The sequence below is a fragment of the Garra rufa genome, chromosome 16 (genome assembly GCF_049309525.1).
Source record: "Garra rufa chromosome 16, GarRuf1.0, whole genome shotgun sequence".
NCBI classification, from domain to species: domain Eukaryota; kingdom Metazoa; phylum Chordata; class Actinopteri; order Cypriniformes; family Cyprinidae; genus Garra; species Garra rufa.
The window spans coordinates 40,303,535-40,330,902 of record NC_133376.1 but is presented as its reverse complement, the minus strand read 5'-3'; the positions used below and the strand labels follow the sequence as shown (position 1 = coordinate 40,330,902).

The 27,368-nt window shown below is 40.3% G+C and overlaps 2 protein-coding genes across 2 annotated transcripts; both read right to left on the bottom strand.

Annotated features, from left to right (window-relative positions):
* Window positions 1–6,956: 6,956 nt before the first annotated feature.
* On the bottom strand, window positions 6,957–11,608 carry drd5a (dopamine receptor D5a). Its single transcript, XM_073820500.1, has one exon. The coding sequence runs from the start codon at window positions 9,304–9,306 to the stop codon at window positions 8,041–8,043; it is 1,266 nt and encodes a 421-aa protein (XP_073676601.1). The 5' UTR covers window positions 9,307–11,608; the 3' UTR covers window positions 6,957–8,040.
* A 926-nt stretch (window positions 11,609–12,534) lies between these two features.
* otop1 (otopetrin 1) lies at window positions 12,535–27,282 on the bottom strand. The gene is made up of 5 exons (XM_073820602.1): window positions 21,350–27,282; window positions 20,748–20,806; window positions 20,371–20,501; window positions 15,807–16,696; window positions 12,535–14,374 (listed from the first exon to the last, which is right to left on the bottom strand). Exons 1-5 carry the CDS (start codon window positions 21,956–21,958, stop codon window positions 14,204–14,206), a joined length of 1,860 nt encoding a protein of 619 aa, XP_073676703.1. The 5' UTR covers window positions 21,959–27,282; the 3' UTR covers window positions 12,535–14,203.
* Window positions 27,283–27,368: the final 86 nt, after the last annotated feature.

Genomic DNA, 27,368 nt, shown 5'->3' with positions numbered 1-27,368 from the left:
TTTTTTCTGTGTGTGTGTGTGTGTGTGTGTGTGTGTGTGTGTGTGTGTGTGTGTGTGTGTGTGTGTGTGTGTGTGTGTGTGTGTGTGTGTGTGTGTGTGTGTGTGTGTGTGTGTGTGTGTGTGTGTGTGTGTGTGTGTGTGTGTGTGTGTGTGTGTGTGTGTGTGTGTGTGTGTGTGTTTGTTTGTGTGTGTGTGTGTGTGTGTGTGTGTGTGTGTGTGTGTGTGTGTGTGTGTGTGTGTGTGTGTGTGTGAGTGTGTGTGTGTGTGTGTGTGTGTGTGTGTGTGTGTGTGTGTGTGTGTGTGTTTGTTTGTGTGTGTGTGTGTGTGTGTGTGTGTGTGTGTGTGTGTGTGTGTGTGTGTGTGTGTGTTGTGTGTGTGTGTGTGTGTGTGTGTGTGTGTGTGTGTGTGTGTGAGTGTGTGTGTGTGTGTGTTTGTGTGTGTGTGTGTGTGTGTGTGTGTGTGTGTGTGTGTGTGTGTGTGTGTGTGTGTGTGTGTGTGTGTGTGTGTGTGTCTGTGTCTGTGTGTGTGTGTGTGTGTGTGATGATAAATAAAGCAGGAGACTTACAGAAGAGCTGCTGAAGATCTGATGATGATGATGATGTTTGTCTCCACAGGACCTGAAGACACACGACTGATTTAATAACCAAAAACACCAGAAGCTCACATCAGACTGTGTGCACTGCATACTTCATATCACATGAGAACTGTACATTTGTGCCACATGGACATCAGTTTGACACAGAAACATGCATCTCCTGTAACTCTGCTTTGAAATGATGAAAGCACTTGACTTGGTTTAGAATGCTTCATTGTTGTCCCATGACCTCATGCATAAATATAAATATTAAACCCGCTAATGGCACAAAGGCTTGTCAAACAGCTGTTTTCATGATGACTGCAGTGTGTGACTGTGACGCTCGAGAGAGAGAGAGAGAGAGAGAGAGAGAGAGAGGAGAGAGAGAGAGAGAGAGAGAGAGAGAGAGAGAGAGAGAGAGACTGGCGTCGCTGCATCAGGAGTGAATTGTGCTGTAGATGAAGATGAAAGAATAACTGACTGCTTCAGACTGAGGTGTCCGCTAAATGAGATCTGCGGTTCTGCTCTGTGAATCCTGCAGACCTGACTGTGAAATCTGATGCATGTTGTGGTGTATCTTTCAACAAATCTGATGCTCATTTAAATGAACAGAGGTCAGAATTCTCATTTTTGTGTTACGTCATTCCAAACCCGTATGACCTTCATTCATCTTTGGAGCACAAATGAGGTGTTTAGATGAAATCTGAGAGCTTTCTGATCCGCCAGACAGTTGAACCACCGATGTCATGTGGACTATTTTATACGGTCAATACCCAGAAACACAGTGAGGACATCAGTAAAATAGTCCTGTGGTGAAATCAGTGGTTCAGCCGTAACAGTATGAAGCTACTTTTTGTATGCAAAGAAAAAAGAATACAATATTCAATGATTTGATGTCTTCTGTTTGTTTGTGAGAGTAAACAAGGCACAGCACACACGTTCTACGTCACTTCATTAAGAATTGTATTATTTTTATTTGTGAATTGTTGTTTAAATGCAATTCTGCCCTCCAAAGGCAAAGTGCAGTAACTACGTGAACCCTGAAACTGAGAAAAATGCCTTTAAAGTTTTTTTGACAGCTAGTCAAACACTCTCATTTCTCTGAAACGGGACAAAATTGAACCAGGAGACTTTGCCACGAGACAAAACAGTTGTCACCAAATCCATTTTAAGCCTTAACTCAATTTTGACTAAATGTGTAGTTACTGCGCTTTGCCTTTGGAGGGCAGAATTTATTAATTCATTAATCTGCATTCATTTCCAGCACATAAATCTGATCTCTGGATGAAGTGCCTAATTCTAATTTGATATTGTTTTCATTTCAGAGTTCAAGGTTTATCCAAAGGGATTTTGGATTTCTCTTTTTATCAACGGTGCTTCAACTTTGGTGACGTGGAATCAGCATAACACTGATTTAACAATATTAGCATTGACTATTTCTGTTCATTTCAATGTTAATTCAACAGCAATGGTGTTAAATAGTCTAACATTGATTTATTGATTTTAATTTTTTTATTGAAATCTCACTATTGTTTCAACATTAATTGCAGATGCAAAAGTGACATTGAACCAACTCCACTTTATAACATTAACCCAATGAAGCGAGCATTGGCGCATCAACACTGATTTAACATTGCTGTCAATGGTTGCCTGTTATCTGGGTCATACTCCAGTGTTCTGTCGAGTGACGCACCGCAGACGTCTGAACAAACCCTGAATGTCCAACGAGTGTCTGAGACAAATCTAACTGATGTCTAGAGCTGAAGCCCTGGATTATTTCAGTGTTTCTGGAGGATTTGACTGAGAGACAGACCAGATCACACACACTCATTGTGTTTCCATGTGTACACTGCAAAAAATGCTTTTCAAACAGACAAAACAAGATTATTTTTCTTACCCCATTGGCAGATTATTTTGCTTGTTTTAAGCAAAAATGCACTTAATTTTGACTGTTTTTTCTGAATACAAGACCATTTTTACTCGTCTAGAAAATCCTTCTTAAGAATTTTTTGGTATTTTGGCTGGAAACAAGACAAAACAAAATCTAGAAAAGCATTTTTTGCAGTGTGATGGTTTTTCTACTGTACAAACTGTAGTTTCTATCCCCTTACCCTAACCATACACCAAAACTACAGGCATTTATAGATTTTCAAAAGGCTTCATTCAGTGATTTATAAGCTTGTTTCCTCATGGAGAACCAAAAAATGCCCCCACAAGGTCAACGTTTACAGCTATTGCTATACTTGCAGAGACATTTTGTCCTCTTGTATTAAATCCCAGTAACACACACACACACACTGAGAGAGAGAGAGATAAAGTCATTCATTCTCATTCTCTCTCAAACACACTGACAGAGAGAGAGAGCGTCTGCTGAAGGTCAGTGTTTGTGAAGTGATTTCCTGATGACAGAGTCTCACGTTCACATTGAGATGATCAGGAACATCAGCGTCTGAAGAGATTGAATTACACTCTTCACAACTGGAGCTGCGTGATGAATATCAGCGTCTGCTCAAATATTGATCAGCTTTAGTTTCTGTGATAATAGCACTGGAGAAACGCTGTTAGAACACTATGTTATGTCAGAGTTAAGTGTTCTGGCATCAGACTACCAGTAAAATATTAGTGTTATTGTATACAATTTCCTACCAACCTAGAACCACTGATGTCACATGGACTGTTTTACTACAGACAAGACCCTGAAACACAGTAAGGACATCAGTAAAACAGTCCATGCGAAATTATTGGTGTATAAAATTTTCTAAATCAATAAATATACTGGAGAAACGACAATGTCAGATATCAGGATTATTATAGTTAATAAAAACATCATTGTTACTTGAAATAAGAAAGATTAACTGATTATTTTAGTTTAAATTGATGTACTAAGATAACTGACCTAAAGTAAAAACAAATAGAAACTAAAAATAAAAAGACACATATGTACAGTGCCGCTCGAAAGTTTGGGATCAGTAAGACTTTTAATGTTTTTTTTTTTTAATAATTCTTATATGCTCATCAAGGCTGCATTTACTTGATCAAAAATGTATTATTGTGAAATATTATTACAGTTTAAAATAATGCTGTTCTATATTAACATATTTTAAAATATAATTTATTTCTGTGATGCAAAGCGGACTTTTCTATGAACTATTACTTCAGTTTTCAGTGTCCTTCAGAAATCATTCTAATTAATTACGATTATTATCAATGTTGGAAACAGTTGTGCTGCTTCATTCTTTTTTCAGGATTCTTGATGAATAAAAGCATTTATTCAAAATATAAATCTTTTCTAACAATATGTGATATGTGAGCCAAAAATACATAGTATGGGTCAAAATTATTGATTTTCCTTTTATGCCAAAAATCGTTAGGAAATTAAGTAAAGATCATGTTCCATGAAGATTGTTTGTAAAATTCCTACTGTAAACATATCAAAATGTAATTTTTGATTAGTAATATGCATTGATAAGAACTTAATGTGGACAACTTTAAAGGTGATTTTCTCAATATTTTGATTTTTTTGCATCCTCAGATTCCAGATTTTCAAATAGATGTATCTCGGCCAAATATTGTCCTATCCTAACAAACCATACATCAATAGAAAGCTTATTTATTGAGCTTCCATATGATGAATACATCTCAGTTTTGTAAAATTTAACCTTATGACTGGTTTTGTGGTCCAGGGTCACATTTAAGTCTATGCTATCAGTTTTTATCAATTAAACACATCCTTGGTTAATAAAGTATTTATTTCTTTCAAAAAAAATAAAAATTCTGGAAGTTTTTCTAGGAAAGACAAAAAAAATCACAGGTTCCAACAAAATATTAAGCAGCACAAATGTTTTCAACATTGATAATAAATCAGAAGATTAGAATGATTTCTGAAGGGTCATGTGACACTGAAGACTGCAGTAATGATGCTGAAAACTCAGCTTTGATCACAGAAATAAATTACATTTTAAAATATATTCACATAGTAAACGGTTATTTTAAATTGAAATAATATTTCGCAATATTACAGTTTTTGTGTATTTTTGATCAAATAAATGCAGGCTTGATGAACAGAAGAAACGTCTTTAAAAACATTACAAATTTTACTGATCCCAAACTTGAGCGGAAGTGTATATACACATATCAACAGAACCTAATACAAAAACACAATTATTAAAATCACAAAGCATAAAATATACATAAAACTATAATAGCATCTCAGTGATACTAGAACAACACTGCAAGTGTAATAACATTACAAAAACTCAGCAAGTCAGTTTCACTTTCAAAAAAATAGTTTTTGAATTAAACGAAAAAATATCTGTCTGTGGAGTGAGAAAAGCCTTCTTGTTTCCATTTAAATTAAGTTTGCTTTTCTGACTGCACTGGAAGATATTTGCTCTTGTTTTAAACTTTTTTTTTTTTCTCAGAAAACAAGACTTAATATCATAAGTCATCTCGCTTCTCCAGCAAATCAGTGATTTAAGGACGTTTAGATATTTGTACTAAACAAAGAGAAAGAACATCATCATTTTGCAGTTTAAAGTCTGCGCTGGAACAAATTTATCAGAAATCAATATTATACCAGGAGAAACACTGGCCAGACACACCTGCGACTGCGAGCACAAAATATAGTCACTGAATGGTCATTTTATTAAAAAACAGTTAGTGTTAGTGTACATTCACGTGTGTGTGTGTGTGTGTGTGTGTGTGTGTGTGTGTGTGTGTGTGTGTGTGTGTGTGTGTGTGTGTGTGTGTGTGTGTGTGTGTCTCAGAGTCACTGTTCACAGTTTACAGTTGAGGAGGTGTTTGATTACAGTGAATCTACAGGCTTCGCTTTTGTAAACAATAAACGTTACAGTAATGAAACACAATGAAGCATCACCACATTAATGTGCTCTTCAGACATTCACCATCAAACAGCTCCATTCATCAGAACACACCACAGCTCCACCAACCAATAAATAAGTGCATTAGAAAAGAGTTTAGCTCATGCGGTAACACTGGAGGAGACCCGCGCCTGCGCAGACGCTCCTGACGGCGGGATGGGAGCGTGAGGTGGGCCGGTGGGGCGAGGGTCCGGTGGGCACTTGAGTCGTTTGGCATACGGGGTGCTGGGAGGAATATTGCACTCAGAGTAAGGCTGATCGCTTACTGACGGAGTAAGGCGTCGCTGCTGTAGAATCTCTCCGGCAGGTTTGAGTCACAGACCGTGAGGATGATGAAGATGAGAAATGATGAAGATGACATCCATAGAGAAACTGTGTTCGGATTCTGCAGACAGTGTGTCAGATGACCGACTGCAACACTTCAATAACGCCCTGACCTTCTGAAATATCGGAATGACGAGTTACAAACAAACACTGCCAAACAATATTTTCTTAGTTAGATTTTTTTTGTCTTGTTTCCAGCCAAAATATCTAAAAATTAGATAATTAGACTTTATAGACAAGTAAAAATTGTCTTTATAGACAAGTAAAAAAAGAAAGATAATCTTGTTTTCTGTTTGAAATAAGATTTTTTTCTTATCCCATTGGCAGATTATTTGGCTTGTTTCAAGTAAAAAAAGCACCTAATTTTGACTCCTCTAGAAAATCGTTCTTGAGTTAAGAATTTTAAGATATTTTGGCTGGAAACGAGACAAAAAAAATCGAATCAAGAAAAGCATTTTTTTGCGGTGTATGAATCTGAATTAGACATACATGAGTTATAACTCTGGAAGGAGTGTGTTGATGTAAAATACTGATCTATAATACAGATCATATCATTTATCTGAAATCTAGAAAACTGCTGTTCTTACTCAGTGTCTTGTTTTCCAGTACAAATATCTGAACGTGCTTAAATCAATATACATTTCCAGGAGGAGCTAAATGTTTTCTGAAAAATCTATTGAAATAATGTGGTTTTATGCTTAAAACAAAAACAAATATCTGCTGATGGGGTCTGATGATTTTGTTTTTACTTCGAATTAAGTTCGGAAGACATTTGTTTTTGTTTTACTCATGAACTTTCCTTATTTTAATGTATTTTTTTAGAAAACAATGTTTTGATATTTGTACAGGAAAACAAATCAAAAACAGTGAATATGTCAGTCACGCCGTGTATAAACCAGTGAGCTGAAATCACACTCGAAGTTAATTACTCAACTTTATCTACATATAGGTGACAGATGAATAGTTGTCATTATTCTGAGTTCAGATGTTCAGAATTATTTTCATTGATTTAAACCAGAGGTTCTCAATCCCGGGTCTTATTTAACACACCTGTCTGAGATCCTCCATTTGTTTAGTTCATGGATCTCTTCTTGTAATGAGCTGATGATCTGAATCAGGTGTGTTAAATAAGGGAGACATGCTAAATGTGCAGAGCAGGGACTGAGAACCACTGATTCAAGCCATTTTCATATTTCCATGAAATGGGGTTTAAACACGTTTAATATTCGGTAATATTACCAGTTTGACTTTGATCTGAATAATGACACTATTATCTAGAGTAGAGCTGCTTGTTGTCCAGCTAAAATATGTTCTATGAACGTTTCCGTTAAGTTATGAAACCGTATTTCTGGTTGTTCTCTTAACATTCAAAACACCCATATTTAAAATTATTTAAAAGAGAGTTTATGCAAACGTATCATTGTGCAAACATTATGGGAATGTTACTTTTGAATATTCTCTGAACATTCCGAAACAAGTAGTAACATTTAAAACAATGTTACATAAACTTCTGAGACCTTCCAGGAAAAAAACACTGCATGAATGATGTATCCATTAGGTTTCTGTGCTAACATTTGGAGAACATTATTGGAGGTTATTGACGTTATTGATCAGATCACTCTGAAATGAAACTTTTTTTTTTAACATTGCTGGAAGAATTCACAACTTTGAGAGAACCTTGCCAGAACACAGCGGAGTTGAATTTGTTTCATTATCGAATAATTTTGCATAATTAACAGTCACTTAACTGGACTGATCTGAATAATTACATTATTATTCATTTGTTTCGTACCTGATGAATTGTACAACATTAACAGCATTTATTATTTGTTTTGTATCAAACGCTTTAGGAATAACAGTAGACTCAGATGCATTCAGGTGCAGGTGTAACGAGAGAAACGGAAATGAGATCAACTGCATGATCAACCGGTCCAGCAGCTGTAGGCCTCCACCACAGTGAGTCTAGGACTAGAAGTCATTTGTCGGAGGAGTTGATTATTCTAATGCTGATGTATAACACCGGTGACTGGATAAAGACACTGGAGACTGCGTTACAGTGATTTGACCACAGTTAAGTTGGCTTTAGGCACTAACCAAAGTAAATTCACCACTTAACTTTAGCAGCTGCACATATGATAACGGGGCTCACCGGATTGAACGGCAGTGCGGTCATGTGACGACAGCTGTACGCGTGACACTCAAGCAACTTTTGAGAAACAGTCGTGAAGTTTCCGAACACAGCAGCGGTCCGCGCGCTCACGGTCAGTGGATGCCGTTCGGCGTGAACGCACCGTCCGCCTCACACTCCAGCTCACACACCGAATCCGTGCACACGTCGTCCTCGTTGTCGTTGTCCCTTGAAAGCTGCGAGATCCGGTCGAACGTGTCGTCCACCACATTCGGGATGATGTTGACGTAGGCGCTCGCCACCTCCTTGTGGAAGAGTGTGTCCTGGTTGTAGGAGACCAGCTCGTTGCTGATGTTCACCGTCTCCACCGGCGTCCGGCAGCGGTTCCGGCAGCCCAGCAGACTGGAGAAGCCCTTGCGGAACTCCGCGTTGAAGGCGTAGATGACGGGGTTCAGGGACGAGTTGGTCCAGCCGAACCACACGAACACGTCGAACGTGGTGTCGCTGACGCACGGCAGGCCCGCGGACGGTTTGTTGTGGCAGAACGGCACCACGCAGTTGAGCACGAAGAACGGCAGCCAGCAGCACACGAACACGCCCATGATGGTGGACAGCGTCTTCAGAACTTTGGTCTCGCGGTTGATGGTCGTCTTCAGGCTGCTGTGGTGCTGGCACGCGAGCCGGTTCGTCCGGCAGCTCTGCGCGTGCTCGGCCGCGCGCTCCAGCGAGGCGATCCTGCGGATCTGGATCTGCGCGATGCGGTAAATCCGCGTGTAGGTGACGATCATGATCGCCACGGGAATGTAGAAGCTGATGAGGGACGACGAGATGGCGTACTCGCGGTTCAGACTCGAGTCGCAGTTGTCCTCGTCGTCGCCGGGCGCGCGCACCGGCTCGGTAGTATTGGGCTCCTCTGCGGTGGCGGTGGCTTTGTGCCAGTCCAGCTGCACCGGGATGAAGGAGATGAGCACGGACAGCGTCCACGCCGCGCCGATCATCACGAAGGCCACGCGCGGGGTCATCTTGCGCTCGTAGCGGAACGGGCTGCTGATGGCCCAGTAGCGATCCACGCTGATCACGCACAGGTTCAGGATGGACGCGGTGGAGCACATGATGTCAAACGCCACCCAGATGTCGCAGAACGCGCCGAACGGCCAGAAACCGGCCACCTCCGCCACCGCCTTCCACGGCATCACCAGCACTGCCACGAACAGGTCCGACACGGCCAGCGACACGATGAAGATGTTCGTGACTTTGGTGCGCAGGTGGCGGAAGCGCAGGACGGCGGCGCACACCAGAATGTTCCCGAACAGAGTCCAGAGGATCAGAGCGCACAGCAGGCACCCGGTGAGCGCGCGCGCCAGCATCTGTCGTGGCTCGGGCTCAGTTCGGTTGGACATGCTGGGTCCCGGCGCGCTCACCGGTCGCCATCAGGTGTGTGCGCGAGCGCGTGCGTTCGCGCCGGCTCCGGTGCCGATGCGTCCCGCATGACGGACGGACGGAAGAGTGCGAACAGAGAGGGATTCCGACACCGAGTGGGTCCAGATGATCCGGTGAGAGGACGGGAGCGCGGATTTGTGTGTGTGCGCGTGTTTGCGCTCGACTGCTGTCCGACCTCTCTGAGCGACCGGGAACTGTGCACGGCTATTTTGAGCGAGCGAGAGAAGGGAGATAGAGAGAGAGAGACAGAAAGAGAGAGAGGAACACACATTCATGTCAGTCTGGATATGCAGTGGAAGAATAAAAGAACCACTGCCTCACATTTACATGATTATCGCGCTTGTTTTAGACAATTGTGTACAACTCAATAATTACGTTTTGCATGGTTTGTGCTTCATAATTCCCTGTTTTTCTGGTAATCCATTCAAATAGAATACAGATGAGATGTGCATGCGCGCATGCATCTTAATCACAATCATTGAGACTGTTGATGTTTAACTTCACAGATTTATTTCAAATTAATAAACAGCGGGCTTCCGTTATTGTGACAACATGCCCCGCCAATGTTAACGCGTTCAGGTGTAAATGCAAGTGAGCAGATGTCAACAACACACGGCTTCAGGTGATGCTGAAACCTGATCATAATGATCCAGCATTTCATTCATTATTTGCAGCACGCACGCGCTGACCTGGCTGCGAAATGCCTTTGAGCTCAATGAAGGACACGACACGCACAAAAATGTAAAAACGACACAAATAAGAAAGCAAGAATGATGAGGTTTTAGCGTTAAAAGAGTTTTCTTCACAAGAAGCGACTGTGCATCGATCATCTCATATAATAGTTCAGTGCACGCGCGCGGGATTTCCCTTGAAGATGAATTCATTCAAACGGGTTCAAAACTCCTCAATGAAAGCATGAGATGCAGCAGCGGATACACGAGTATAACTGCGTCTGTAGCGCCGCCTGCAGGCCTCAATGCGCGTGACAGAGAATGGAGAATCAATATCAGCAGCGCAACACATCAATCTCGCTTTGTGCTCGTGCTCGACAGAAGAGCTGAGAAATTCACACAGTGACGCTAAAAACAACAGCTGGAGACACAGACGAGTGTGAAATGTGGAAAAACGACTCCTAGAAATGTAGCTGCGTCAGTTTGTGACAGAAGAGCCTCAGGTGCTGCTGAACATCACAAACACAGCAGATCTAACTCCAGACAGAGAAACTTCACTGCAATCCACAGCAGAGACACAGCTGCATCCAGCCAGAGGGGATTGTGGGATTGCACGACGCACAAGAACACCTCTAATGTCCGACAGACGCACATGTGCACATCTGGCCTCATCAGGAGCACATCTGTGTTAATACAGAGACTGTGCTCTTGAAGAGACGTGTTGAACTCCTAAACCTCCATCACAATCGATCTTACTCTCAAAACACTTGATTAATCACACACAGACACTTATGACCGTCCAGTCCATCCATCAGAGTCCCGTCCTGAAATAAATCAGGCCATAATGAACGCTGCAAAACAAATCCAGCACAAATATCTGAACATTTGTAAATCAAAATAAATTACTAGACTAGACTGTTGGTTAGGTTTAGGGTTGACATATACTTGCAAATGTTCTTATAGTCAGTGTGTTGTATGTTGTGGACTCATCAAAAGAAAGTGTTAGAAGATATTATCTACTAATACTAATACTCTAATGACTGCTGGTTGACATAGTTGCAAAGTTACTTACTGTTAGTAGAATGTCGAAAGTGGACTATCAAAATAAAGTGTTGTTTAGTCTTGAGTATTTAGTCTTGTTTTCCGATAATTCCTTTTTTGTTGTTTTAAGCATTAACTCATGTCTTTTGGACGACTTTTTCATCTTGATTTAAGAATATTCAGGTATTTGTACTGGAAAACATGACAGAAATACTACAGTAAGAAGGTTGTTTTTTGCAGCGTGTTGTTCCAAACCTGCTTGCCTGCATCTTTTACGGAACGCAGCACTGTTTTCTGTAAGTTTCCAGTAAATGTCTGAATAATGAAAACAGATGCGTCTCTACATGAAGACCTCTAGAAGGACTCTGGACTGTGGTTGAAGAGTCTTCACGCTGAAATGGAAGCTGACGCTTTATTAACACTCAGTCTGAATAAATGTTTACATTACAGAGCTTCAGTTTCAGAGATCTAATGCATTAAATACAGCAGTGAAAACCATGAAGATCTCATGAATAATCACTCCTTGCGTTTCCTGTTGAGTTCTATAATAAACCTGGCTTTGCATATTACAGACATTGTTGGCTCTTTGATTAATTCACTATTTTTTTATTCATCTATTTTCAAGAAGAGCTAAATGCATAAGTGTAAATAGCAGAAACCACACTGCAAAAATGTCTTGTTTTCCAGGCCAAATATCTAAACGTTCTTAAATCAACCGACATCAGCAAATGACTCAAAGTCTTGTTTTCTGAAAAATGTCTCAAAATTAAAAGCGTTTAGGCTTCAAATTCAAAAAATGTCTGCCTGTGGAGTCACTGTTGTTTTTTTCTAAACTCACTGGTACACTGTAAAAAACTATTTGTTGAACCAACTTAAAATAATTTGTTACCCTGCTGCCTTATCATTTTAAGTTCAGTCAACTCAAAAAAAGTGTAGTCAACTTAAAATGTTAAGTTGTACTAAGTGACAACTTAAATTTTTTAAGTTGAATCAACTTGAATATCTAAGGCAGCCAGGTAAATTACCCAGCTTTTACGTTTAACAAACCATTTTTTTGTTAAGTCAATTCAAATATCTAAGTTGTCTCTTAGTACAACTTAAAATTTGAAGTCCAGTCAGCTCAAATAAGTTTAGTCAACTTGAAATGTTAAGGCAACAGAGTAACAAATCATTTCAAGTTTACTCAACAAATAGTTTTTTATTTGACAGTGTAGATGTTTGTTCCTATTGTATTCATATATTCCCCTCTCATAAGACTAATATATTACATTATTTTGTTTTTCAAGGTAAAATATCTTGATCTAAAAATCTTTAGACTTTTTGCTCATCTTATATGGGAGAAAATGAGTATCAGATTGAAGTCTGTTTTTATGTGAATGATGATAACGGATTGAATCAGTGGAGTTCATGTTGATTTGGTTGCAAAGAAGCTCTACAGCCACTGGACTCTTTACATCAAAGAGTATTTGTCTTTATTTGAATTTAACATACACAGGTTCATTTAGAGGGGGAAAGTGCAAAACAAAAACAAGAGGTTTGCACCACAGGTCTTCTTTTTGTGATGCACTTGTGCGTTTCATTGTGTGTTTGGGGGGAGAGAAGTTAAAAAAAGAGAAGAAAGGTTGATGATAAAGTCGTTTGCTACTAAACATCTGCTGAGGATCAACAGAGCCGCTCTACAGACACATCTACATCTGAAAGACGGGAGCCTTTCACAATCCTTTCTCCATCACAGTGCCTGAACTGACGTGAGAACATCCCATAATTACATTCAAGAGAAGCGTTTCCACAGCAGCGCTGGGACAGAAATATAATATCCTAAATACAGTCTTTTCTATGAGTCCCATGTGTTTGCGATGCTGATGTTGTCCAGACGTGAACATCTGCACTTCAGACCGACTCACCAAAACAAACAATCAGCCTCCTGCCAAACCATGAATAATGCATTCGCTTCAGAATCCCAGCTGAGATTCCCATTAAATCCATAAAAGCACGGATAAAACCCCATTTCTCTGCAGCGTTGTGCCGTTTCAAGCCCTTTTTAAAAGCTGTCCCTCACAGAATCCTTCAGGAAGGAGAAAACCATCACACCACTGTGAGAACCAAGAGGAATGCAGATCACTAAACAAATTATAAGATGTTTATGTAACAGATAATGTGCTATAAATACATGTCTGAATAGAGATACACAATCTGAAGATCATCTTGAAGAAACATGTTTTGTGTCACTGAGTGTTTTTTAAAAGGCTGTTATAATGAAAAGTCGCTGTATTTGTCAGAGTCTATGAGATTTATGACATTAGCAGGTCTTCATGCAAGAGTTCAGGTCAAACTTGAGTTTTACAATTGGCAAAATCCTCAAGTGCACTTATTACATCCATAGTTTTACGTTTTATGATGAGTTATGTGTCTGAAACACTCCGTACTGACTGCACTGCAAAAACTGATGTTCTTCCTCACTATTTCTGTCTTGTTTCCCAGTGCAAACATCCTTAAATCAAGATACAATTACTGGAGAAGCACAATGACTGAAGATATGAAGTCTTGTTTTCTGACAAAATGATCAAAAAGAACATATCTGCAAACAAAGTCAGAAAAAACTTAATTCAAAGAGGAAACAAGATTGTTTTTCTTACTATATTGGCAGAAGACACTCACCATTTCAATTCTCAGACTTCAAGACTTAATAGCTTTAATAATTTCCTTTCCAAGTAAATGCATCTTTTTTTGTGGCGTATGACATCAGGATCAAGTGATTTGATCAAACTCATTTGGTGGTTTTACTCCATTTCTCCTTTAATTAAATGAGCGTTTGCATAGTTAAATGATTAAAAACTACAATATATGCACCATGTTTGTTTAATGGCCAATTTTCCAATCAGACATTGTACTAAAAACATTCTGGATTTGAGCCCACTTGAGAACTTGATATAAGAGAACATCATCCTTGATCAAGTGAAGACGTTTGTTTGTGTGTAAACATTACTGAGGAGCGTGTGAAGAATCTTCAGGCCTGAGAACTAATCTGTCAAGTTACTGAGAGCGTCTTTAAGAGCCGATCAATCCACGACAACTGGACCAGTGTTTGTGTGTCTGTCAGTGTTTGTGAGCACCAGATAAAGTCCCCTTCGTCCTCAACACTCCCTCAAACCTTCCTGAAGACCTCGAAGAGCGACGCCACCGAGTGCATGCGGTAGAAGAGGTTCATGGGAATGGCCACGTTCAGCACCGTGGTCCAAACGCTGTAGCCGAACGTCTCCAGCTCCAGACCGTTGTCATACTGCGGACGGCAGCCGAAGGCCGGAAGAATCCACAGCTGAACAAAGAGAGAGAAACAAGCTTCGGTGTTCATGGAATAATTCACCTAAACATGTCAGAGAAGTAAGCATCGTTGATTTGGAGCCGGACAGCCGTCGTCACTATGAATTGAGGTTTTATGGACAAGAGAGTAATTATCTTCCAAAATTAAACAATCAGCTCTCTGGTTTGAGCGTCTGAGTAAATCAGGTGTAACGCTACACAGAAATTCTGCTCCAGGACGTACCTTAGTTTTAAAGTCACGGTTTGGTATGCTTTTGGTACGCCGGCAGGAAAAACAAAACAAGAGTTTTTGTTTTTTTTTATTATTAAAATGTCTTTGTCTTTAAATAATATAATAAATTCCAACACCACTGCAACAGACCAAAACAAATAAATGGAGAAGGCATCTGAAGGGCTACTACTTTTACTTTTGAATCTTACTCTCACAACCCAATATGGCAAAGCTGAGACGCAAGGAGAGGAAATGAGGAGATGAATCAAGGAGTGGAAAGAAAAGAGAAAACAAGGAAATAAGGAGAGGAAACAAAGAAAGAAAAGAGGAAATGTGGCAAGGAAACAAGGAAAAGAGGAGAGAAAGCAAGCAATTAATGAAAAGGAAACGAGGAGAGGAGGTGAGGAGTGAAACAAGAAAACAAGGAATGGAAATGAGGAAAGAAAAGAGAAAACGAGGAGAGGAAGTGAGGAGTGAAAATGAGGAGGAAACAAGGAATCAAGGAGAGGAAATAAGGAGAGAAACAAGAAAAGGAGGAAATGAAGAGAGGAAACAGGAAATTAGGAGAGGAAATCGGTAGAGGAAACAAGAAAATGAGGAGAGGAAACAAGGAAAGAAAAGAGGAAATGAGGCAAAGAAATGAAGAGAGGAAGCAAGGAATTAATGAAAAGGAAACGAGGAGAGGAGGTGAGGAGAGGAACGAGGAGTAAATGAGGAGTGGAAACAAGGAGAGAATAGAGGAAATAAGAAAAGCAAGTGAGGAGTGAAACAAGAAAACAAGGAGTGGAAATGAGGAAAGAACAGAGAAAATGAGGAGAGGAAGTGAGGAGGAAATGAGGAGAGGAAATCGGTAGAGGAAACAAGAAAATGAAGAGAGGAAGCAAGGAATCAAGGAAAGGAAATGAGGAGAGGGAAGAAGAAAATTAAGAAAAGAAGTGAGGAGAGAAAACAAGGAGAAGAATGATTTGAAGTCTCACCCTGCTGTCGTAGGTTTTTTCCACATTCCTCTAAAAAAAAAAAAAAAAACCTGTGCTACATTATGAGTTTTGTGAAGGAGGACTAGGAGTGAACTATGATGTCTATGATGTCTATAATGCAGAACTGTGACTGTATTGTAGGTCTGGGAGAGGCATATGTTGAGTTTTGGTATTTGGACAGGGTCACTGGGCTCATCACAGACATATAGACACACACACAGACACGGGTTGTTTCTTACCGACACATTGCACATGAAGAGGAAGATGGTGATGTTCTTCAGGATCTGCCTCTTCCTCCCGGGCGTCACGTTGAGTCGGTGTCCCACAGGAAGCGTGACGTCGGTGTGCTTCCTGCTGAACGCCGCACTGTTCTCCACCGCCTCTCCCTCCAGAGCCGCGCAGCGCTTGTCCTGCGTCTCGTAGCCGCGGTTCACGATGCCGTCGTACGGAGGGACCGCGGGCGCCGGCGTCACGGAGAAGATCTCGGGCACGGGCCCCTCGTCCGGATCCCTGCGTCTGCGGTACAGCGACTCCACGATGAACAGGTTCTGCACGCACTTCTCCAGCACCAGCAGCAGCGAGTACGCCAGACAGATCCAGCGGAAACTGGGAGAGCCCCGTCCGGCCGCCGCCACCGCCACCACGCTGCACCACGACATCAGCCACGAGCCCAGAGACGAGCCCAGCAGCAGCTCCGTGTCCAGCTGACGCGACGGGTTCGAACCCGTGTCCATGGGCCAGTCCTCCACGCGGTACACCAGCAGCCCCGCGCCGCTCGCCCCGCACATGCAGCTCAGCATCACCACGCCGTAGCAGTAGAACATGGAGACGGCCGCCTCGCGCGTCTGCTCAGACTTCTCCACGTGGATGAGGTACACCACCAGGACCGTGATGGAGCTGGCCAGAGCCAGCAGACCCAGCAGAGGCCCCAGCAGCAGACCCGGGCTACGTGTGCTGGGACGCTTGCGGTTGCTGTGGCGGTCCAGCGTGCGGCCGATGTTCTTCCACATGACGAACAGCATGGCGGACACGAAGATGTGGTACTCGATGTTGAAGGGGTACAGGTAATACAGGCTGGTGGAGAACATGGAGCACACGCTGGTGGTGCAGTTACAGTGCGGCTCCGCTTCTGCTGAACACACACAGAGAGAGAGACAAGATCAGCGGACAGACGGCCTGAACTCTCATCATAGACAGATGATTTGCTCAAGTAGCATAAGAAAAATCCATTTCCACAACTTAGATCATAGATAGATTGTACTATACTGCCCTCCAAAGGCAAAGTGCAGTAACTACGCCAACACTGAAACTGAGAAAAATGCCTTTAAAGTTTTTACACCAGCTAGTCAAACATGTTGACACTCTCATCTCTGAAACGGGACACAATTTAGCCAGGAGACTTTGCCACAAGACAAAACAATTGTCACAAAGTCCATTTTAAAGGGATAGTTCACCCAAAAATGAAAATGTGATGTTTATCTGCTTACCCCCAGGGCATCCAAGATGTAGGTGATTTTGTTTCTTCAGTAGAACACAAACCCAACTTTTAACGAAAACCGGTGCAGTCTGCCAGCCAAATAATGTGAGTGGATGGGCACCGGACCTTTAAAAGTAAACAAAAACATGCACAGACAAATCCAAATTACACCCTTCGGCTCGTGACGATACGTTGATGTCCTAAGACACGAAACGATCGGTTTTTGCGAGAAACTGAACAGTATTTATATCGTTTTTTACCTTTGATACACAGCCACCTCCGTTTTTTGCGAGCCGCAGGGTGTAATTTTGATTTGTCTGTGCATGTTTTTTTTTTTCACAAAGTCCATTTTAAGCCTTAACTCAATTTTGACCAAATGTGTAGTTACTGCGCTTTGCCTTTGGAGGGCAGTATAACATAGAGAAAACTCAGTACAAAAATAGAAAGCATACAGAAAACACTTCACAATAAAATACTGTTGGTGAAACTGAAATATTTTACTAAACTAAAAACAGAATTTCTATTTTAAAAAAAAAGAGGCTTAATCTTGCTTTATTTCTCATATCTGTCTGTGAAGAGTCCACTGGAGTTAGAAATAGGACTGAAGAAAATCAAGGCAACAGCACAGAGCACATTCATTATTCAAACACAAATGATAAAACAGAAACACATGAATGTTTTTGAGTCTCTGATGCCATCTAGAGAATCAATTCATTCAGTTCATCATAAAACTACAGCAAATGGACAAGAACATCTGCTTAGTGATCAGGAAGAGCCATGGAGGCAGATAGAATGAACAGAGGAGCGAATCGGACATTTTATTTGTGAACATTTGTGTTCAGTTTTAAAAAGCAGATTCACAACATTCTACCTTTTAATCAGATTATTATTACTTTGATTTTTATTTACTAAAATACAGTTTGAAATATTATTACAATTCAAAGTAGCTGTTTCTATGTCAATATCTGTTAAACCAGTGGTTCCCAAACTGGGGTCCTGATATTCTGAGGTAGAGACCTGCGCCGGCTTCCTTTAGAATATGAACTATGCACCCGAGATGCTGCCTCTATGGTTCATACGCGAGAGCATGTCGGGGGAGGCGCGCAGTGGTGGTAAAATAATAATTAATGAAAATAATACCTTTAAAAATGAAAAGAAGATGGTTTTTACGAACAAAACTTTCTTAAACCAGTAATTGGGGTCCTTGGTAATATTATTAGGAAATATGGGATTAGTTTCCATTGTTATGCTGATGATACTCAACTATATATTTCAACAAGACCAGATGAATGACGTCTAGACTGGACTATTCTGCCCTTCAAAGGCAAAACACAGTAACTACACATTTGGTCAAAATTGAGTTAAGCTTTAAATGACAACTGTTTTGTCTTGTGGCAAAGTCTCCTGGTTCAATTTTGTCCCATTTCAGAGAATTGAGAGTGTCAACATGTTTGACTAGCTGGCGTAAAAACTTTTAAAAGCATTTTTCTCAGCTTCAGTGTTGGCGTAGTTACTGCACTTTGCCTTTGGAGGGCAGTATTGTAATGCACTACTAGGTGGCTGTCCTGCATCTTCAATTAACAAGCTACAGGTGTCCAAAATGCAGCTGCTAGAGTCCTTACCAGATCAAGAAAATATGATCATATTACCCCAATTTTACAGTCTCTACACTGGCTACCTATTAGGTTCCGTATCACTTACAAAATACTACTTCTTACCTATAAGGCCCTTAATGGTTTAGCTCCTGCATACCTAACTAGTCTCCTACTACGCTACAATCCCTCACGCTCCCTAAGGAGCAAAACTCTGGACTTTTAGTAGTACCTAGGATAGCAAAGTCCACTAAAGGAGGGAGAGCCTTTTCACATTTGGCTCCCAAACTCTGGAATAGCCTTCCTGATAACGTTCGGGGTTCAGACACACTCTGTATGTTTAAATCTAGATTAAAAACTCATCTCTTTAACCAAGCATTCACATAATGGATCTCATAACGTTGTACTTCAGTTACATCTGATCACATGCAGATCAACATTCTTCAGCTTGGGCTAAACACACAAATTTTTGCTTGGTTGGAACAGCAGCTACGCTAATTATTTCTCTGTAACATCCCGTGGTAACTAGGAAATCCACAAGATTCAGTCTGGATTCAGAATACTCGAGAAGGGATGATGCCAACCCCTCAGAGGACCTCAGATGATGCCAGACCTGAAACAACATACAGCACTACACCATCCTGCTACAAGTCTGATTGCAACATAATCATTACTGTTAATAGTGTTCATCATCTGTTTGATTACACCATTACTGATTTTAACATACATCTATACCACATGTACTCATGCAGTAGTCGCCACTAGTAAGCTACTAAATATATTGTAGAAACCTAAATTTTCTGTACAGCTGCTTTGCAACAATTTGTATCGTAAAAAGCGCTATACAAATACACTTAAACTGAATTAATTAATTTATAATTTATTTATTTATTAATTTATTTAGACCATGGTATTGTGGCAGAAAAGTTGAATATTCATATTGAATTTTATTATATTAATAATGTACTAAATATATTAAAGGAGTAATGGAATATAATCACAGTTATTCTGTTAGTCATATCAGTTGTTTGCTGTGCATTTATACTTAAAATGAATGTTTTCAGGATACTGTTTTTCATAGCAAATATTATAGAAACCATAAAGTTAGGCTATTTAGTGCTGTACCCATGGCTATGCACATCTGCATCCCAACTCAAGCTCCTGCTACTCTCAACTCAAGCTACTGACAAATGTGCATTTCTAAAACTTGTAGTATATATATTTATTTATTTTGGGGGGCTCAGATTGTCATATCCGCACGTGGGGGGGTTGGGAACCACTGTGTTAAACTGTTATTTATTTCTGTGATGCGCAGCTGAATTTTCAGCATCATTACTCCAGTCTTCAGAAATCATTCTAATATACTGATTTGCTGCTCAACAAACATTTATAATTATTAGCAATGTTGAAAACAGTTGTGCTGCCCAATGTTTTTGTGGAAACCATCCAGTGTTAACTAGCTACTAAGTAATTAGTGTAATTCAATCATTTTTGCTTTTAAAAAGTAAAGTAAGGGATTCTTATTTTTCTCATCCATCCATCCATTTTCTCAACCATCAATGCCAATAAAGAACTTTTATTATAAGAGTGACAAAACACACACCTGCTCGAGCGAGAGAGAATCTATAGAGGAAAAACCCCAGACTCCTCCCACAGTGAGCAGAGCACTCTCAAAAACCTTATTGTCCACTCTCTCTCTCTCTCTCTGACACACACACACACACACACACACACCTGTGGAGATATTGGCGTATCCCAGCTCAGTCAAGCGTCTCCTCTGGTTGTTGAGGAAATGTTCAGCTTCTGACATCACTCCATTACACCACAGCAGCAGGTTAGTGAAGACAGCATGAATCACTCCAAACCTGCTCAACACACACACACACACACACACACACACACACACACACACACACACTTTTACTGCATTAAATAGTACACTTGGAACTATGCAGTGAACTTTTGATAATAAAAAAAAACATCTATCAAAGGCATGAATGCAAATGTGTGTGAATCAGAACTTCTCCTGCATCTTCAGGACTGAATCTCTGCTATTTGTTCTCATTTGGAATAAAAGCATCTTCATCAAACACAGAGAAGTGTGTCTGTACCTTTCAAACGTTTCATATTTCTTGATGACGTCTTTAATGTGAAACCAGAGGAAATGCACCTGCAATCAAGAGCAAACATTATCAGCTTTAGAGCTGAACTGAGGAACTTTACAACATTCACACTGCAGTGAACTCAACTAATGTGAATAATGACTCTATTACAGATGAAACTGAATTTGTTTCGCAACTTAAAATGAACAGTTTACTGTTTATTTCAGTCCCAGTGGATAGAAATGTTCTAGGAACGTTTTGCTAAAGTTTCCATTAAGTTATGAAAACGATATGTTCTCTAAAGGTTTTTCTTGGTTATATGAATGTTAAAGGAACGTTTTCATTTTATCATTGTACAAACATTATGGGAACGTTCTGAAACCAGTAGTAACATTTAAACATCAGAAAAACGTACCATGTATGATGAATTTGTTTTAACATTATTAAAGAGCAGATATATTTTGAACGAACGTTCTTTTAAGTTTATTTGAAGAACGTCTGTTCATAACTTTGAAACTTGAACTTTGTTATCTGGAGTGAAGCTGCTTTGAAAAAAAAAAAAAAAATCAGTTCAAAGCGCTGAAATACATGTGACAGGTGCGCGCTCTCACCTGAGATATAGTGTGCAGCGCGTGTACGATGGGATAGACTCCGAGCACAGCGGAGATGCAGGAATGATATCCGACGAAATATCCGATGCGGAACGCGTCCATGATGAGCGACAGTAGCGCCAGCATCGTCAGCCCCCCTGAACAAACAGCACAATCATTTACTGTCACACGCTCACACAGCAAGGCTAGGTTTAGTGGTGTGTAGTAGTGGCAAAAGCGCTGCTGACGCGCGTCACCTCGGATCCAGCTGGTGCCCGCGTGCGCGTCCCTCTCCGGCACCAGGCTGCGCTCGCGCTCCCTCCGGATCATGTAGCAGAGCATCCACACGAGCTGCACGAGCATCAGCGCCGTGATGAAGGCCAGCAGGTGCTCCTCCTTCACCGCAGGGCCGTGCTGGGCGAGCGCGAGCATCACGGACACGCCGATCAGCAGCAGGTTGGTCCCGTACTGCGCGCTCAGCGTCTCCGCGTTCTTCTGCGGGTACGTCTTGGTCAGACTCACCTTGAGCTTGGAGAAAAGTTTCTTCTCCGCGTTCGAGGATGAGGAGGACGAGGAACCGGGGCTGTATTTGTTGAGACACATGATGTCCAGGCCGCTGTGCTCCACCATGGTGCCGTCGATCAGCAGCAGCAGCGGCTCCGGGGGAACGCCGTCAGGGATCGGAAGCGCGCCGAGCCGCGAACATGCTCAATGCGCGTCCATCGCCGCTATATACCTCCTACAGAGCTGGGCAGATTAACACGGATCGCGTTTCATTCATCTGCGAGCTCCTGGAAAAGCGATGTAAGGTGCCAAGAATCGCTGAGAAACGCTTGCGCGCCAAACTTCACCGAGCATCCGTTCGTCCAGACGCGCGTCTCTCCGTTTCCAGCCGCTCCTCCTCACCCCGCGGTCAGATGTGAAGCTCCAGTGCGCTTTTCCTCGGCCTCCAGCGAGCTTTCAGGATCTCGGGTTTCACTGGTCAAAGGCTCTTTATGGACGGCCCTTTGTTGACCGCAGACTCGTATAACGGCTGCACCATCAGAAGAATGTGGTCAATATGAATCTGCGTGCGGCATTAAAGGCGGATTGCGAAACGCGGCTGAAATCATTGTGTCGAAGCGCTTGAAGAAAAGTTTGCGAGAAGAACCCGAATTTGACGGTGTGCTCGATTACAGAGAGACCCACAATTAGATGAAACCGATCCGGGCCAGAGAGCTCCAACAAAAGAGCTTCTATTATAACGGCTCTGACCTGGATTAACGTGCGCACAAACCCGCATCAGCCTCAAATCATCCCGAGCAGTCAGTCGCACTGGAGCTTGGCTCCTCATGATCCGGATCAAAGGTAAACGAGAAGCACACGCTGGTTTCCGCTCATCGACCCCGCAGACCTTTGATAAACTCTTGACAGATGCGATCACGCGCTTATCACCATCATCATCATCATCATCATCACCATCATCTTTATCATCACAGAGCCATTCTCTCATAATGTCATCAGCAGCGGTTTGATCACGAGCGCTGTCCTACAGTCCAACTAAAGTTAATAAAGATTACTGGAGTAACTCCACTTTACATTTTCAAATCAGTGCGTTAGTTGGCGTTTCTAACTAATTTACTAGCAATTCTGAGTGAAAATTGTTTCTACAACATTTTATTAGCGAACCGCAAGATTACAGAAACTAAATTCTATGGATGCGAATGGAATTTCTGTTAGAATTCGGAATGGGATCAGATCATAAGATCGATGATAACTGGAGTTCATTTTAAAGTCTGTTTACACAAGAGCCCATATGATTCATACATTCATACCAGTGGCGTTGGATCTTTTTGAAGATGGACCATTCACTTAACAAATAAAATATGTTTTATACATTTTTATTTGTTCTCCAAGTACTAGAAATCCAACTGTCCATGATGAAAAAATGTCTTTAGTAGGTAGTTTACTGCTTACCTTATGTTTTTGTTCGCCTAAACGCAGTTTTAAGCCTAGTTTGATGTTTTTCGGTATGTAAATAAATAGCCAGATCGCGAACAGATTCAATCACCCATGCAATCTATCTTGTTCCTAAATGACAGCATTCAGCTATGTCTATTAAAGCCTTCGATCACAATGTGACATTCAAACCTGCGTTCGCGCTGCCCAGAAACAACAGTTTAATGCACATGAAACATTTACACAGGCTTTTGTATCACCGTTTCTGTGTTACAAACATCCAAATAATCACAGAAGTACTGGAATAAAAGTTTATAGTTCGGATATAAACACACTGTTGTCTACAGTAGCGAACAAAATAGCATAAATCACCTTTTTAAAAAGTGACGACACTTTAAATAAAGATTGTATCAATTACAACAGAACCCCAGCAAGTGGCGACAAGTGACTGATGGTGAAGAAGAGATTCGTTCAAAAAACGTTGATTCATTCAGAAATGAAACAAGTTGCTTCTTTATGAGCGAGTCCTTGAATCATTTGTTCAACTTTTTTAACAATTCGTTGAATATTGAATATATTTGCAGAAATTTTAGTAGAAACTCTAAATTACATGTTATTTAAAAAAAATTTTTTTTCGGAATCATGGTAGGAGAATAGTGATATCAATTTTAAAAATAAAATTGTTATTCTCCCTTTATCCAAAATCGGGCAGCTCTGTGTGGTAATTTATACACATGTAATGTAAACAAATAAATTACTTTAATTTTAGATAAACTATCAAAAATTTGGTCAGTGAGGTTCAGCATCCAGAACATATACATTTATTTTGTGCTAAGTATTCTACAAATATATTTACATATTTATGTGCTTAATAAAAAAAATACCCTGCAGTTGTACTTTTGGTATACTAAACTGGTACACCTAAAGTGTGCTAAATCAGAACAACTAATTTTGTGCTTAATGGACTTTAATTTAAGTAATTGTATAGATGTAGTGCTTAAGTCAAACTTAAGCCAGCTACTGTATATTTGAGTTTGTTAAAGTCGAACTATTGCAAGTATACTTCAGGTACACTTTAAATATCTTGCATTTAAAAACCAATATTATACAGAGATCATACAATCTTTATTAATAGTGATATTAATAGGGGGATAAGCCCCTCATCTCTCCCAACCCTAGCAATGCCCCTGATTCATACAGGTAAAAAAGATGATGCACGGGCGCATTGTATTTTACATTTCTTTTCTTTTTTTCAAAAAAAAAAAAAAAAAGTTTTCTGTCATATACTAAACCTGTAGCTATATGACTTTATAATCAACGATTCGCCGATAATCATTCACCGAAACAGCTCCGCTGCCTTAAAACTTCAACGTTTTAACAACTGCAATATAAGATAAAGTTGATTAAAGTATGTAACTACACATTAATCCCGAATTATAATTGCTGTAATATCGGGTAAAATTCATTAAAATTGCAATCACTAGAATGATGCTCATTTAAACAGATTTACAAATTACGAACACATTCCTGCTGTAGTTAGGGGAGAGTGGGGTAAGATGAGCCATTTTTACTTATGTGGGAGAATGAGGCAGAAGTACAATGAGCAATTTCCTATCATTTTTAATTATCAGAATGTATCCATGAGGAAGGGTTTTAAAATGATGTCTTATAAAAAAAAAGTTGTCCTGTATTTCAATTGGCCCCAGTTTAGGGGTAAGTTGACCCGAGTCCGTGGTGTAAGACGCTCCATCTCTAGGTCAAAGCAAAAACTAACATAATCACATTTCATTTTAAAGTCATATTGCTTTTCTTAAAGCTAACTTACACAACATTAAACATATAAACACATCAAATTAATTTTAAATTTCAATCTTCAGTTGTTTGCATTTCTGAAACTGTGTTGAACACCAAAGGTTAACCTTCACAAAAACAGACTAAACAGAGAGTTTGAGTAAAATTAAATAAAAACTAATTAAGAATGGTGGAATAAATGTGACTGAAACTAATGAAGATCTCAAAAGATTCTTTTCTGCAGTATTGAACAGGCCATTAGAGACTACAAGTGGACAGATATATCTGATTATAATGTGATGGAAAGCATCTTCTGGTTCTCAGAGAAGGATTTGGTCTCTATCAAATACACTACAAGTAATATCTATATATATGATCAACTAAACCAGTTGCGTAATCTCACATTAAAATACCAGTTCATAGTTCAGAGATGTAACTTAACTTCAGTGCCTTACGGTGGAGTAAGTTAAAGTGCTGGCTCAACTTACCCCACATCATTTGGCTCACTTTACCCCATAGCTGGCATTTTGGAAAAAACTAGCTAGCTTATTAATTCAGGCTAATGTTTAGCTAAATGATTTTTATACGTTGCTGAATCACCTATATGCATCATAAATGTTTTCAGACCTGGATAAATTTGTTTCGATGTAACAGTCATTACATCTGTTATGCCAAAACTTTAACAGTTTTTAAAGTAAATGGGTGCGTTCCACTCCTCCCACTTGTTTCTTCTTTTCACATTCTGGCAAAAATGATGTACGATTCCAGAATACAAGCTCACATGACAGTAAAAGTGTACAGTTGTCAAGATACAGGGGCTGGGTCAACTTACCCCACTCTCCCCTACAGGAACGGATACCACTGTTAGATTGCGCTTCTTTAGCTGCTACAGCTCAAGTTAACCAAAGTTTAAGTACACCACATTGCCAAAAGTATTGGGATACCCCCTTCTAATGAACAGGTTTGTCCTATTCATTAGTCCTAATCTCAGTTGAACACCTCTGGAGTGACTTTAAATGCAGATCTTCAGCCAAAAACTCCAATGACTTGCACATACACTATATGGGTAAAAGTATTGGGACACCCCCTTCTTTAGAACAGAAAAGGGCACTTCCTAAACTCTGGCAACAAAGATGGAAACATAATTAATGTATTATAAATAAATAATAAATAAATTTCTGTTGCAACAGTTTTGGAAGTGTCTAAAATGACTGCACTGTGCAAGTCATTGGTGTTTGGTGAAAAGTTTTTGGCTCAAAATCTGCATTTAAAGTCACTCCAGAGGTGTTCAGCTGAGATTAGGACTTGGTTTACTGCAGACCAGTCAAGTTCTTCCACACTGACTGAATCAATCATTTCTATTTGAACCTTGCTTTATACAGAGGCACTGTCATGTTAGGATAGAACATGTCCCGTCCAAACCGTTGCTACAAATTAAATATCATAATAAATGATATTAAATATCATTATATGCTTAAACATTAGGATTTGTACTCAGGGAAATGACTAAAGTAGTCAAACCTGTTCATTGGAAGGGGTGTTTCAATACTTTTGGCAATATAGTGTAACTAGTTTACACATTTTCCAAAAAAAGGACTATTTTGACAATTATGATATAATTGAAGTTTTAAAAGCCCTAAAAGTCGTCAATAGTTTAATTCAAAGCACCAACAGCATCAGTACAGGACTCAAGCCGCACTAACACACTATCTGTAGAGGTTATGTTTGCTGGAGCTCAACCCTTAACCCAGCCATAACCCTCACACAAACCCGCTGACCACAGCAGATTCACAACATCATGATCTGATTCTCAATCAGCCAGATGCACTCTTTCACACATCTGCACCTCATTTCATGAAGACCTTATTGCTAATGTTTCCATCTAAACTCCATTCAGTGTCAATTTCAAATCAAGAACAGCAGGTCTTACAAACCTTAGTCATGATAGAAGTTAACTCACAGATTGACAAGCGCTCAGTATATGTCAGAAACACTTACCTTCGGCTTTCATGTCTTTTCACGCTTCAACTGAGGCCGTTCACTCATTAGACGGCTGATTTCTAAACTCACAATCAGAGCATCAGATTCTAAAGTTGCAGAAAGCATGAAGACACAAACAAAACATCTGAGCTCACAAACACATCATCGAAACATCATCCAGCGGAAAATTCTGGGAGAAAACCTGTCAGATCCACCAAAAACATTAAAAACCTAAAACCAGCGCAAAACATCTGAAGTAGTGCTGTTCAATTATTATATGAACGCTGGGAGGCTTTTCAATTCGAGTTAAACAATTGCTGTGATTCACATG

Bases quoted from the DNA above. Each gene is read 5' to 3' on its own strand.
- drd5a (XM_073820500.1), bottom strand. From the start codon at position 9,306: ATGTCCAACCGAACTGAGCCCGAGCCACGACAGATGCTGGCGCGCGCG.
- otop1 (XM_073820602.1), bottom strand. From the start codon at position 21,958: ATGGTGGAGCACAGCGGCCTGGACATCATGTGTCTCAACAAATACAGC. The intron at 20,807-21,349 runs GTGAGAGCGCGC...TCTTGATTGCAG, and splicing joins CGCTGCACACTATATCTCAG to GTGCATTTCCTCTGGTTTCA. The intron at 16,697-20,370 runs GTGTGTGTGTGT...TGTGTTCAGCAG, and splicing joins ATACGCCAATATCTCCACAG to AAGCGGAGCCGCACTGTAAC.